The sequence below is a fragment of the Oncorhynchus nerka genome, linkage group LG14 (genome assembly GCF_034236695.1).
Source record: "Oncorhynchus nerka isolate Pitt River linkage group LG14, Oner_Uvic_2.0, whole genome shotgun sequence".
In the NCBI taxonomy this organism is placed as follows: domain Eukaryota; kingdom Metazoa; phylum Chordata; class Actinopteri; order Salmoniformes; family Salmonidae; genus Oncorhynchus; species Oncorhynchus nerka.
Genome location: NC_088409.1, coordinates 66789858 through 66803946, shown reverse-complemented (window position 1 = coordinate 66803946; position 14089 = coordinate 66789858). Strand labels below are relative to the sequence as shown.

Genomic DNA, 14089 nt, shown 5'->3' with positions numbered 1-14089 from the left:
CTTCTTGATATGCCACACCTGTTAGGTGGATGGATTATCTTGGCAAAAGAGAAATGTTCACTAACAGGGATGTAAACAAATGTATACAAAATGTGAGAGAAATAAGCTTTTTGTGAGTATAGAAAAATGCTGGGATCTTTTATTTCAGCTCATGAAAAATGGGACCAACACTTTACATGTTGCATTTATATTTTTGACAGCACTGGGCCTTTAAATTCTGTGAATCAAAAAATATCGAACTCAGTCTCATCTGAAGAATGAATTCTGACTTGTATGTTTCAGTGAGAAGCTCAAATATGAGATTACAGCATCTATGGATCTTCTCAACCTTCTCAGTGATGGACCGATGGTGTGTGACATACATAGCCTATCATTTCATTTTGAGCTGAAGGAAATTCACTCTGCTCTTTATCAAGAACCCATCAGAAGATACAGGGTGGCTTTCAGCGCTCCAAGCCATGTCTGTCTTGATCACAAATCGACAAAAACACACAACTCAAATGTCAATCATGAACAAAATATACTAGGTCTTAAACTTCAAATAATAGCAGTGATATGGTATTGTGATTTGAGGAGTAATGCAGCCTAATAATAATGGTGGCCTCGGCTTTCTACTCATTAATCCTTGTTAATAAAACAAACATGCTTCCATTTGAAATTGCATAAACAATTTAAAGAGAACTTACTTGGATTGAATGTGATCCTACTAATTCGAATGAGCTCCTTTGCATTCAGGATAAATCACTTGGATAACGTGCTGCAAAACATTTGAAAATGATCCTATTTCACTACCTTGATTTGATTGCCAGGTAATGCGAGTGATGTTTGTGTGAAAATGCTCCATTATGTAGTAGACAGACAGACATATGACATGCTCTATCCAAAACAAGGAAACTAATGATATACAACTCATTCTTCAATAGCTTTTTATTACATATCAGATATTTGGTTTATCATCGGACCGTGTGACTATTTGATCACATAGGGCCACAGAAGCACAGAGCCATTATTTTGAACAGAATGCTGGTGTGTATTCAATGCCTGCATGATATTTCAAATTCACACCAGAAAGACAGTCTGCCTTCACTTAACCCTTAAGGGGAAATATTACTGAAGACAATTCATATTGAATCAACATCAGCCCAAGGTCAATCATGAACGGTAGACAGCATTACAAGTTAAATACAGTATGTAGAGAACATAACATGTACAGCGACACTAATCTTAAAACACACACTCCAAAACTTCCCACATACGTACAGATTGTGCCAAAACAGTTGATGTATTTTTAGCTGTAATTTTGCCATAATCATTTCTTCCAGGAGTCATAGTTTAAAAAAATAATATCCCTTTCTTTACATCACGTGAAAAAAAAGTGTACTTTCATAGAAAATTAATATCACAGCTTTAACAAGTACAACCAAGATGAAAGTAGCGTGGCCTTGTTTGGTTAGAGTAGCATAGAACATGTAGTAACTGGTTAAGGCATACGAAGCAAGCCAAGGATCATTCACAAACCAGTTCAGCACTCCCCTGGTTCTACGTTTGGATTGATTCTTTCCTCTGCATTACAAAGTCATATGACAAGAGTATACCTTAGAGTATACCTTGTTCAATCTTATCCAGTACCCTCAGCAGCTATACAAACTACACGTATTCCTGTGCATGCTTGGATTCATCTTGTTTCACACATTAACATTATTTCATTGATTAAAATGAACCCAAACATGTATTCTTATAGCACATAGTTAGCATGCTGCTGCTGGCTACAGTACTACTGTAGTAATACTACTACTGTTACTACAATAGGTCAACAGCAGTAGTCTTGAAATGTAAAAAAAAAAAAAGAATCCTGTTATCAGTTTATATTTGTATCACATACGTGACTTATTCTATGTCTTGCAGACAAATCATTTAGCAATAATACATCAGCCTACCTACATAATGTTCCTCTTAGTTATTATATTAATGACATTATAATGTCATACCATTCATTATAAAGATTGAAGTGCTTAACAGTTGTATCAAACCCTGGTAACATATCTATAGGCTATTAGTCAACTAGTATGTAAATATAAAATATTTATTGTAAATAATGTATAGATTTCTTTATAGAAGAATACAAATTGTGTGTTAATTAAGGCTCTAAAGGAAAGAGAGGAGGACATGGGTGCTGCCCAAATAGCACCTCATTCCCTTTGTGCACTATACATTGGGAATAGGGTGCCATTTGGGACGCAAGTCCTAGCCTCTACCCTCTAGGCACTAGGGTATCATCTGAAAGAAAACGGACACGTTTAATCAATATGGTAGTACCCCAGCCTTTCCCTATGATAGACTAGGCAAGTAGAAGTTTTGCCGTTTTGTCACACCTATCCAGTCCTCTCATATCTACACCGGTGCTCTGTGGGTAGGACTGGGGTAAGTGTCACGGGGCTAGGGGTTGACTGTGTCCTAAAACACACCCTATTCTCTATATTTTGCTCTGGTCCAAAGTAGTGACTATTTAGGGAATAGGGTGCCATTTGGGACATAAAACTTATTCCTGGATGGGGCCTATTTGTCCCGTTTCTCCACTTGTTTGTGGTTAGTGTTAGGGTCCTGTAGCTGGTAGTCCTGCAGAATGGCCACAGCCGTCTGTTTGCCAGTCTTCTTCACCGCAGCTTTGATGCCCAGGTTGTCAATGTTGAAGGCGGTGACGCCCATGTTAATGGCTGAGTTCACAGCATGGTCTGTGGCCTGGCCGGCTGCCACCCCATACCTTATAATCAATCACACACAACCAACTAGTGAGAGGGGGAAGGCTGAAAGTGTGACACAGGGGGGGTTGGGGTGAGGGCAATTATAGGGAAAAGAAAGGACAGCAACAACATGCAAGTAGGAATAAAGCCCCCACCAATGCAGAGCATGAATTCAACAGAATTATTCAAGTTGTCTGACTATTCAGTAATCTGTAAATATACAACTGATTATATTGTGGGGCTGGTGATTGCACATATAACACACATAAATGCAATAAGTGCATCAATTCATACGATGATTATGCATTAGGAATAGTTATATTGTTTTCAATGAAGTCAGGAAAAAGATTTGGTTAGTTAGAAACCAGAGAAACCAGATAAATCAGAGTAAGCTTCATGATGAATTACAGGTGCATAGCCCAGTAGGATAGAGGAGTAGACTGTTTAGAGAGTAGAGGTGAATCTAACAGCTGTACATTCAGACCATCCAGAAACAGAGGCTATGACCATGCTGCTCGTTACTATTAAGGAGGGTTCATTCAAGAGAAAATACATGTCTTCTTGTCATTAGGTGGGTCTAAGATGTTTTGTAGACCCCTAAATCTGAAAAATAAGTGAAAGAGGGAAATGTACAGTAAGTGCTTGCTTGTTTTTGCTTATAAAACACGAGTGTTTAGCAAAACCTGATCTAGAAAGCAAAGTAACAGACATACACATCAGAGCTGGGTGGACAGGAGCAAAAGTAAAACAGTCAAGCAAGTAGTACTACCAATCACACATGGTGAATGAACCAAGCACAGAATACATTCGGCAGGTAGCCTAGTGGTTAGAGCGTTGGTCCAGTAACCGAAAGGTTGCTGGTTCGAATGCCCAACCCTGAGAAGGTGAAACATTCTGTCGATATGTCCTTGAGCAAGGCACTTAACCCTAATTTACTCCAGGGGTGCCGTACTACTATGGCTGACTGTGTAAAAATAACACATTTCACTGCACCTATCCGGTGTGTGACAATACAACATATTTATTTATTTTGACATGATTGCATCTCAAATGGTACCCTATTCCCTATATAGTGCACTACTTTTGACCAGGGCCCATAGGCTCATCGGGTGCCATTTCAGATGCACCCATGTTGATTGAGAAGAGCACAGACAACACACGTCGGTTGAAGTGTACAGAGAAAGACCTACTTATGCTTGACAGTGTTGACGGTTTCGGAGGCAACGGAGACGGTGATGTTCTTTGCTGCTACTTCCAAGCCAGTCCACATGGTAGCGAAGCCTTCAAGTAGAAACACAGGAACCACAACAATGACCACACTTGGTAGAATAGGGGGTACATCATCCATGTGAACCATCCTTAAGGATAAGACAGACCGATACGAACGTCAGCCATGCGTAGCAGGTGGCCGTCCCATCGCCTTTGACCACCAAACATCGGCAGTCATTATCTATTCATTTCTCGTAGATTCTACGTTGAATCTCCACCGTTTGTTGACAGCCAGCAGGTGAACTACTGCGCATGGCCAACGTTCGTGTCGTTCTGGCTTGTCCTGTACAATCACTAGCCTAGTGACTATAACAACCACAACAGTGACTATGTGTACCTTGAACTCCACTGGCAGCCACCACCATGGCTCCATCGATGTTGGATCGTCCATCTTTGTCTTTCTTCATGGACTCTGGGACCAACTTGCTTCCGTGTTTCTTCACATGGGGAGCCAGCTCCTTACCCACACACCCTGCCACCATACAGACACCGTCCACTACACACAACACACACCCAGTCATAACACAACGTCCACTATTAACACAACAGCACACACGATACACCCATCCACATCCAATCAGACAGTCAGCTCCTTCCAACACCTGAAGCAATCAGTCAGACACACTTCTCACCCAGGAACTGGCTGACGCGGACAGCGCCCCCGGTGGCCTGTTTGGCTACATGCAATCCCTTGGAGACGGAGGGGCTGACATGGGCTGGCTTGTCCTCGGGGGTGATGTGCTCCCGCAGTTTCGAGGCCCCCTTGTGGATGGCTGTGCCAGTGAACTCAGCCCCCTTCACCAGGCCCCAGCTCAGCCACGATGCCCCTGGATGGAAAAAAACACAGTAGGTGTGAGTGAGTGATACACAGTATACAACTTTAACCCTAACCCCTACAGCCTCGGGTTAGGGTTGTAGGGGTTAGGGCCCTGGGTCTGACCTGTGAGGATGCCACTGGCCACCTTCTCACTCCACTCTGGCAGGTTCTTCTCCTCCTCTCCTGCTGCTGGGTCTTCTTCTTCCTCGAGGGGAGCGAGGGACACCTTCTGGCTCAGGTTGATGCTGTCTGCTGCCTCATTTGGAGCCTGCAGCAGCAGGACTTGTATTAATATGGTGTTTTGCAACAGTGGTTTTATGACACCTGCTGGTGCATACGTACAGCATTGGCAGAAGAACAAAGTTTGATTAACTCTGCTTCATTGTCACGGTCCTCTCCGTTTTCTGTAACTTACCGCTGTTACAGGACTGGTTAGCCTAGCTGGAGCCTAGCAGACCCTGCCTCATAGTAACCTCCTGGTAACCTCAAGTGCCTTACCCTAACTCTCCTAGTAACCACCTAGTAACCCCCTAATAGTAGCCTCCTGCTACCCTAGGGTGCCTCCTCTCCCTCTATCCCCATCCTGATCACAACTTCTCATTCTCCTCTAAACAAAGACATAGTCACCAGACACATTTCAGATGTCCCCTTGCTTGAGGAAAACAGAGGGGTAATGTTCTAACACCATCATTGCTATTCTCGACAAGACACAACCTCCTAAATGTACATATATTAAATATGTGATCATGAAAAGCCTACTTGCTTATTGGATTCCATTCCAGAAGCAGCTGTCCATGTGACAGGTAGTTTATCAACAACATGCCCTCAGTCAGAGCCTGGCTGAATACTGTTGCTCGGAGACAAAAACCAGTCTGATTCCATTACTGTAATGACTACGGAGGCTGTGTTGTGTTCTAGCCAGATAAGAGCATTAGCACACATTAATGCATTTCATCTGCCTGTTGTTCTAAATTTCCTAACTGCTGAGGTGTATTCAGGGAGCAAGCAGTGCAGTAGAGCCTTTAGTGTTGTATGCCAAATGGCACCCTATGTCCTACATAAGAGGTCGACCGATGAATCAGAATGGCCGATTTCAAGTTCACAACAATCGGAAATATGTATTTTTGGGTGACGTGTGTGTGTGTGTGTGTGTTTTTTATTTTTTTATTTTAATTTTACACCTTTATTTAACTTGGCAAGTCAGTTAAGATCACATTATTATTTTCAATGACGGCCTAGAAACGTTCTGTCTCGTTCAGGGGCAGAACGACAGATTTTTACCTCGTCAGCTCGGGGGAACCAATCTTGCAACCTTACAGTTAACTAGTCCAACGCTCTAACCACCTGATTACATTGCACTCCACGAGGAGACTGCCTGTTACGCGAATGCAGTAAGCCAAGGTAAGTTGCTAGCTAGCATTAAACTTATCTTATAAAAAACAAACAATCAACGAACTGTCGTTGCTCCAATGTGTACAACCATAAACATCAATGCCTTTCTTAAAATCAATACACAAGTATATATTTTTAAACCTGCATATTTAGCTAAAAGAAATCCAGGTTAGCAGGTTAATAGTCAAAGGTATATGGTTTAGAGAGAAATAGTCGACGCGTTATAATTCCTGTAATAACTTGCGGCTGAACTTGAAAGGGGTTCCATCATTATTTTACCGTTCATGTCTTCCATAGAGGATGTCTTTATCTACTTCAAATAAGGTCTGTGCTTCGTGCTTAAACCACCTCTGCGTTTTGATATCCGTGTAAACCTCACTAGGATAAGGTAACGTTTGTCAACATATTTTCATAAATCCACTCTACATTTTTTAAAATCTTTGCTTATATTTAGCCAATATTGATCAGAGTTACCTTGTCCTATGGATATCTACAGTTATAAAATTGGCAAGGTGGTGTAAGCCTACACGAAACACAGACCTTATTTTAAGTGAATCTAAAAAATATCCTATGGAATAAATGAATGAAGGAACCGCTTTTCAGATTTTGCTAGAAGGTGTCATGGGAATTATGACTCGCACTTTGGTAGTCAATTCTTACCATGCCCATTATTAAAACAGGATTTCCTGCATATAGAAATTACAGTTTTTGCTTTCAACATTCATCACAGGTAACTTAAACTCTATTTTTATTCAAACAGTTGAGAGTATTTGTCTCCTAAGCAGACTCTTCAGTTTCATTGTCACTTCAGAGCTGTGTGTGTGTTTTACAGATGGCAGAGAAAAGCAGAGCACCAGTGTGGGACTATTACATGGAATTGGCACCAGGGAAAGCAAGGTGTCTGATTTGTGATAAAGATGTAAGCATGGGGTCAGCAACGGCTAAATCAAAAAATACCACCAACCTGTGGAATCACCTTAAGAACACCCATCCAAAAGCCCATAATATGTATTATATTAAGTTAAAATAAAAGTGTTCATTCAGTATTGTTGCAATTGTCATTATTACAAAAATGTGTGTGTATATATATAGGTCAGGTCAGTTAAGAACAAATTCTTATTTTCAATGACGGCCTAGGAACAGTGGGTTAACTGCCTGTTCAGGGGCAGAACGACACATTTGTACATTGTCAGCTCGGGATTTGAACTTGCAACCTTTCTAACCACTAGGCTACCCTGCCGCCCCAGGGTAGCCTATATATAAAATACATATTATGGGCTTTTGGATGGGTGTTCTTATATTTTATAAATAAAAAAAATATATTTAAAAGAATCGTCCAATAATCGGTATCGGCGTTGAAAAATCATAATCGGTCGACCTCTATCCTACATAGAGCACTACTTGGGACCAGGTTCCATAGAGTTCTGGCCCAAGACCAGCAGGTGAAGTAGAGCGCCTTACAGCAGCAAGCAGACATTTTCACATCAGAATAGAGCAGCATTTACATCATCAGTCGTTCTGGAATAACACCATAAATCTCGACCAATCAGAGTCATTATTGAGGCTAGAGAGAGCAGAATAGCTTATGTTAATCTACTACCATACTAAATGGTACACTATTCTGTATGTTGTGCACTATTTTGACCAGGCTCTGGTCAACGGTAGGACACTATGAAGGAAATAGTTTTCCATTTTGGGCCAAATCCCTCATTTTAACCTTACATTCCACTGGGATCATTGGCAGGGATATAAGAAAACAAAGAACAACACTTGGAAACTGTCACTCTTCCTGAATCTGAACTGCTGATTAAGAATGGATGTAGGCAACCCTGTCATTCTTTTCATCCAGGGTCCATAACCTTCTGCACAAGGACACGTGTCACGGTGTGGTGGTTTGGCATTGCTTTGGTACCTTTAACATCTTTCAATGACTCAAATACACCTGGAATTGACAAAAACATCTGCCAGAGAGATGCGTTTATTACTCTATTACCATTCCTCGGGCCATTCAGCCAACCCCTAGACACCTTCATATGGGCCAGTCAGAGAGCAGGACCCTATGGGCCCTGGTCAAATGTAGTGCACTATATAGGGAATAGAGTGACATTTGAGACACAGCCTCAGCAGCTCACCTGCACCCTGAGGTCTGTCATCTGGGACAGCATGTCCTGGAACAGTTGTCTGTCTTCAACAGGCAGTTCAGAGGACAGCACAACGCCCACGTAGGATCCCGCGGCAGACTCCATCATGTTCGGGAACATGAACACCCCTGTGTTACACAGCAGGACAGGGGAGTCAGTGGCCATCAGTGGGTACAGCCAATCACACACCTGGAATACATGAACAGTATAACCCATCAACAGTACAGCCAACCACACAGGACAGTATAGGGAGTTTATATGGAATGACTGTCTGTCTCTCTGCTGTAACACAGATCTCTGAACCTGACCCAATGGCCACTGGGGTTTCCCCACCATGACATCATAGCGAACTCCTGCCTGGGATTAGGGCCACTGAGTCACTAATCACATGATGCAGGACACAGATCATTATCTGGCTGCAGTGCTTCTGATAGCCTATCCCACACACACAGGAGCCCAACCCTATTCTAAACAACACACACACACATCTGTATGACAAGAGGGAGTTTATGAGCTGAGGCAGAGCAAACCATTAATGATGAAATTGTGTTAGAGTGCACAACAGATAGAGAGGTCAAGGAAACAGATTTCAAGAACCCTGTGATTTCATCATACACTGAAATGCTGAATACAATAAGTGCTGACACTATTTTAAGGTCATTGTAAAAGGCAACACGTAGACAGTGACTAGAATTCATCACCCCCCCCCCATCCCTCTTACCTGCAGGAAGGCTGGTGGGCGGTTGGGCACTCTCTCTGACTGCTGGCTGGTGAACTTGACCATCCGCAGGTACCCTGGGTAGGAGGGAGCGCTGACCTGGCCGTCAGGTGTGACAAAGAACATCTGTACCCCGTGAGACAGGAAGAAGAGTTCCTCTCCATCCTCCCCCAGGCTCTGAGGAGAGGGGGACATGTGGCTGTAAAACTCTTCTCCTACCAGCGACATCTCTCCAGATTCTGTCCCGTAGGAGATAGTCAGGTGGCCATCAGCCGCCTGGGAGGAGTAGGCTGGGGGCAGATCGCCAGGCACCACAGGCTGTCTAGTGGGAGAAAGAGGCAGGGAGGGAGACACAATGCCTCCCACAGCTCCAGCCTGGCAATTAGTCATTAGTAGCTTGGGTGGAGATGGCAGCTCTGCTTTCTCCTTCTCCAGTTTGGGGTAAAGGTAAGAGTTAGATGCTGTCCCGGGGACTCCATTAGAGGCATCTAGAGGTGGTGGGAGCTCAGGGTCTGGGCTGGTCTCTAGGACCGCCAATCGAGTGGTGATGTTGTTCAGAGTCTCCTGCATCTTGTGCTGCATCTGGCGGGCTGACTCCCAGGAGCACCCCACACACTCGTGCCCCTGTGAGGGCACACTGATGGCCCTGAGGAGGTGCTGGCGTCCCTTTGTGTACTGGGCCAGGGCCTGGGCCTTGTGGCCAGCTTCATCCTCGGTCAGGCCTCTATTGATGCACTCAAATGCCTTCTCATAGCCGTCTTTGATCACCTGCAGCCTGGCTCTGTCAAAGGCATCTTGATTGGCTTCCTCCATGTCTGTCAAGAAAACAAGAAAATACATACATTTTGACCTAGCTGGCAAAGGTTCAATGATACTAATTAATTATCAATAGCTAAATTCAAGGAAGCAATAGTTGAGAATATTAACAACAGTTAACTATTTAGCTAGCTAGCATAACTCGTTACGATACTTTTGCATAAGGAGGCTGGCAGGCAAAGGCAAACATTACCATTACTGTAACTACCTAGCTAGGTTTGTAACGAAAAAACAGTACTGTGTCTCATGAGATATCAGGCAATAACATCTAGCTCATCTGCTTGGATAACAAGCAAGCAAATTAGTTAGTAAATTGTGTGTACTTTACTCTTGGTGTTTCGCTAGCTATCATGAAAACAAACATAAACTAGAGACATTTTGTCAATCAAAAGCGTTCTAATCTGATACATTACCCACTAACGTTAGACGACAAACTCTTGTCTAGTGAATGAGGCGATCAACGTCTGACGTCTGTCTTTTTAGCTGTTGGAGCTGGATTTCAAGCTTTGCTGACAAGAGGCTGTCAGTGTCATGCGCCTCCTTCTTCTTCTGTGGGTTTTATGGCGGACAACAACCCAAAAAGGTGTATTGTTGCCACCAACTGGACAGTTTGAAACCAATATATACACATATATATATATATATTTGTATCTATACGTAATAGTGAAACATAATTTAATCCATCCTATTAAAAAGAGTACATTGCCAAAACAAACAAAACTCCCACTTCTTCCTCCTTTTAGTTCTCCATATCTCCCTTATCCGGCTCTAGGACTTGAGAGGGTGGTACGGCTTGTACCAATATTGCATAACTCCTTTACTGAGAAATCTTTCAGCCCCATGAACCGCCGCAATCACTATGATTTCTATCTTCATGGACCTTCTCTCCACCTTGGCAGTGCCATTATTTACCATAACTATAAAAGTCCACCTTCCTAACCTTTAAAAAATGTTGGGCTCCTGTGTAATATGATCATTTCCACAACTTGGACAACTTGGACATCTCGGCTTATCCTTTCGGGAAACACTTGCTACATGACTAAAACCTTTACAATGATCCGAACTCAATTGGTCTTGGGATAAATGCTCTGACTATGTAGTTAATATACCCTAACTGCACTTGAGTAGGGAGAAACACCATATCAACAAACAAAATAACAGATAAACTCAGTTTTCTTCATTCACCTGCGATTCTTCATTCACCTACGATTCATCAATTACTCCTGGAATATTGTTTTTTATCTCGTCAACATATACTTACAATATGCCAGCTATAACCCCCTTGAGATGTGCCCTGTTCCTAAGAGACACACACGACACTTCAAACTTATCAAATCGGGTGAGATGCAACACACATCCTCAGAAGCACAAAAAATCTAAACAAACCCGCCTCTAGTGATCATCACAACCTTCACTCTTCCCAGCACTCTCTACACCAGTTTGGATATCTCAAATGGATTCCTCAAGATTGGTAATTCGTTCAGCTGTTCCTCATTTACAAACCGTACTCCTACAAGATACGAAGTGACATTCTCTTCTCTGTACTCTACTTTGCTCCCTTTTCCTTTCTTTTGGACAATATTCCAATTCTCCTTGATTCTACCCCTATTAGATTCAGAATTCACTTCATCATCAGCTTCCGCCATTTTCACGTCCAATTTCTCCAGCCACCTCCACACGCTTGCTGTTCTGTTCGTTATGTGCCTCCAACAACCATGTTTGACTAATCAACAAAATAAAATATGGCGACAGCGAGATCCCCGACCCCAAAGAGTTGAACTGGTGGAACAGTTTTGTAATCTTCTCTGTTAACATATTTTCTACGAGAGACAAACAGTTCAAAGTCATCAAGTAAGTCACGATGAGCCAGAAGAGGGCTTGCCTGACAAGGGCTACAGTTCTCCCCCTTTGCCCCAGCCTGAAAAAGTCAAACATAATCTGATAGGGGCATAGCTGCGGGAAGTATGTGTGCCCCCTCCACCCCCCAAAATATTATATTTTAGGGGGGTATTTTGCTCCCCTCTCTGCTAAGGAGTATTTTTCTCTGCTCATACATAAGTAATAAAAGCCTAGTGCACTAATTTGGTATTCTACATTTTATTTAACAAGGCAAGTCAGTTAAGAACAAATTCTTATTTTCAATGACGGCCTAGAAACAGTGGGTTAACTGCCTTAGTTTTATACTTAAGACATGAGTGTTGTGAGCTGTACACATAAGACATGACTATGTAGTTGTGCTGTAACATGTTTGAATTTTGTCTCTTGTATAATCAATTCTATACATTAGTTTATACTGGATTATGCATACATTTTCGGTAACTCATTTCATTAGTTAGGTTCCAACACTCCCTCCATCTTGTGCCAATATCAGTTATTTTTAAATCTTGGTTCCAATAGTTGATATACTTTTTTAAGAGACTGTCAATTGGGGAGGCTCTCTGCAAGGGTTTGTATGGCTTACCTATCATATGAGTATCCTTTTCTGATTCAAATAGGATTCCCTTAACATTGCTCTAATTTCCAATAGATTTCAGGTCGAAGTTGCATGAATTTGAAAATGTCTCCATTGGTCAGTCCAAAATTGCTTTTTAATTCTGTCATGGAAGTAATATTATTTCTTATTACCAAGTAATTTACAGTTACTATGCCTTTCGTTTTCCATGTGGGCCAATTTATCATTGACTTCTGACAGCTACTTTACATTAGCGACAGAGCTCCAAACAATTTTTTCCCAGTGCCAAGCAAGACAACTGAGATGGTAGTCAAAAAGTAAGCTATTTCATCGAACATATCCAGGGAATGCATGATTGATATTTTAATGTGCAAGAATTATCAGAATTATCATCTTTGTGCATATTGGCCTAGGATATAAACTATTATTGACCATGGACCCGATTCCCGCCCTGAGTTAACCGGCGTAAATGGAACATAATTCCCTTTTTAATGCACTTTTCTCACTATGCATATTCTGACCTTGAATTTAAGCATGAGATCGAATACATGAAGGTGTGGCTGAGGTGTGTCTACAGATATACTGTATTCTGACCTTGACTTTATTCCCTAATAATTCCACCACCTTCACGCGCAAGGAAACCATGAATAAGGTCTTGCGAACCTAGCGGTTCCAAGTAATACATTTTTTCTGTTAGAAGTAAAACCCTTCTCCATGCACTGTAATGTATAACTTAATAAGAGCTATTGATTCGAGCTATTGATAAGAGCTAGATAAATGAGGTAGCCTAGTGGTTAGAGCGTTGAGCCCCTAACCGTAAAGGTTGCTCGATCGAATTCCCAAACTGACAAGGTAAAAAATCATTCCTTCAGTTAATTAACCCGCAGTTTCCCGGTAGGCCGTCATTGTAAATAAGAAATTGTTCTTATTAACTGACTTTCATAGTTAAATAAAGACGAAATCCAACTGGATATTGGAATTGTAAATGACAATATATATTTGACATTATAATCGCTGGAGACAAATCTGAAACATATAAACATTATTTCCCACAGTGAAGTTTATAAAATGCTGTGCCATTATGCAGAACCTAACTTGCAGGGCACTCTCAAATGTGTTTGATACAAACCAACCAGCTAGACTTTTTCAATCTTACATTTTCAACGGGTTGCAGCTTCTTTGATGATCTGTGGATAGGCCTGAGTAATCGATTATTCCATTCTTCCAGAAATCTTCCTGTAAGATCCCCCTCAAATGACAGTTGGATTAGTTTAGTTTTCCTCGGGTGTAGCTTGCCTCTTCTGTGCTGACTGAACACGTTTGTCAACGTGTGTGTTCTTGAATGTAGCTGTGGACTCCCCAAAAGTCAGCCCATGTTCCAGCCCATGTTCCAGTGCAGTAAGCACAGTCAGGATAGCAGAGAGAGGCCCAGAGAATCATTGCAGGATATCAAGAGGGGTTCATTTGTCCTCATTGGAGCCACAGTGGGTGATTTCAGTCTGCAAAAACTGTAGTGACACTAAACACAGCTTCCACCAAATCTGTTAAGCTTAGATCCAGCAGGGCTTTCACCTTTTTCACATCTAAAAAGTTATGGCTCTCTGGGTCAAGTGCAAACAGGGCCTCCACCATTTAGCCCCCTTTGTGGAACCGGGCCAATATATGTACACTCTTCTCCCTATTATAATTATATGTACAGTAATCTTCCAACATTACCATGGGTTGAAGAACTGAATATGGCAC

The 14089-nt window shown here is 42.0% G+C and overlaps 1 protein-coding gene across 5 annotated transcripts; it reads right to left on the bottom strand.

Annotated features, from left to right (window-relative positions):
• Positions 1-909: 909 nt before the first annotated feature.
• LOC115118323 (spartin-like) lies at positions 910-13601 on the bottom strand. 5 transcript variants are annotated; one of them, XM_029646914.2, is made up of 8 exons: positions 13503-13601; positions 9082-9893; positions 8352-8549; positions 4951-5095; positions 4643-4837; positions 4348-4506; positions 3932-4022; positions 910-2761 (listed from the first exon to the last, which is right to left on the bottom strand). In XM_029646914.2, exons 2-8 carry the CDS (start codon positions 9889-9891, stop codon positions 2557-2559), a joined length of 1803 nt encoding a protein of 600 aa, XP_029502774.1. In that variant the 5' UTR covers positions 9892-9893; positions 13503-13601; the 3' UTR covers positions 910-2556. The 5 variants fall into 5 exon arrangements, with proteins under 5 accessions (XP_029502774.1, XP_029502772.1, XP_029502773.1 ...); XM_029646912.2 differs by lacking the exon at positions 13503-13601 and adding an exon at positions 10312-10451; XM_029646913.2 differs by lacking the exon at positions 13503-13601 and adding an exon at positions 10316-10451.
• Positions 13602-14089: the final 488 nt, after the last annotated feature.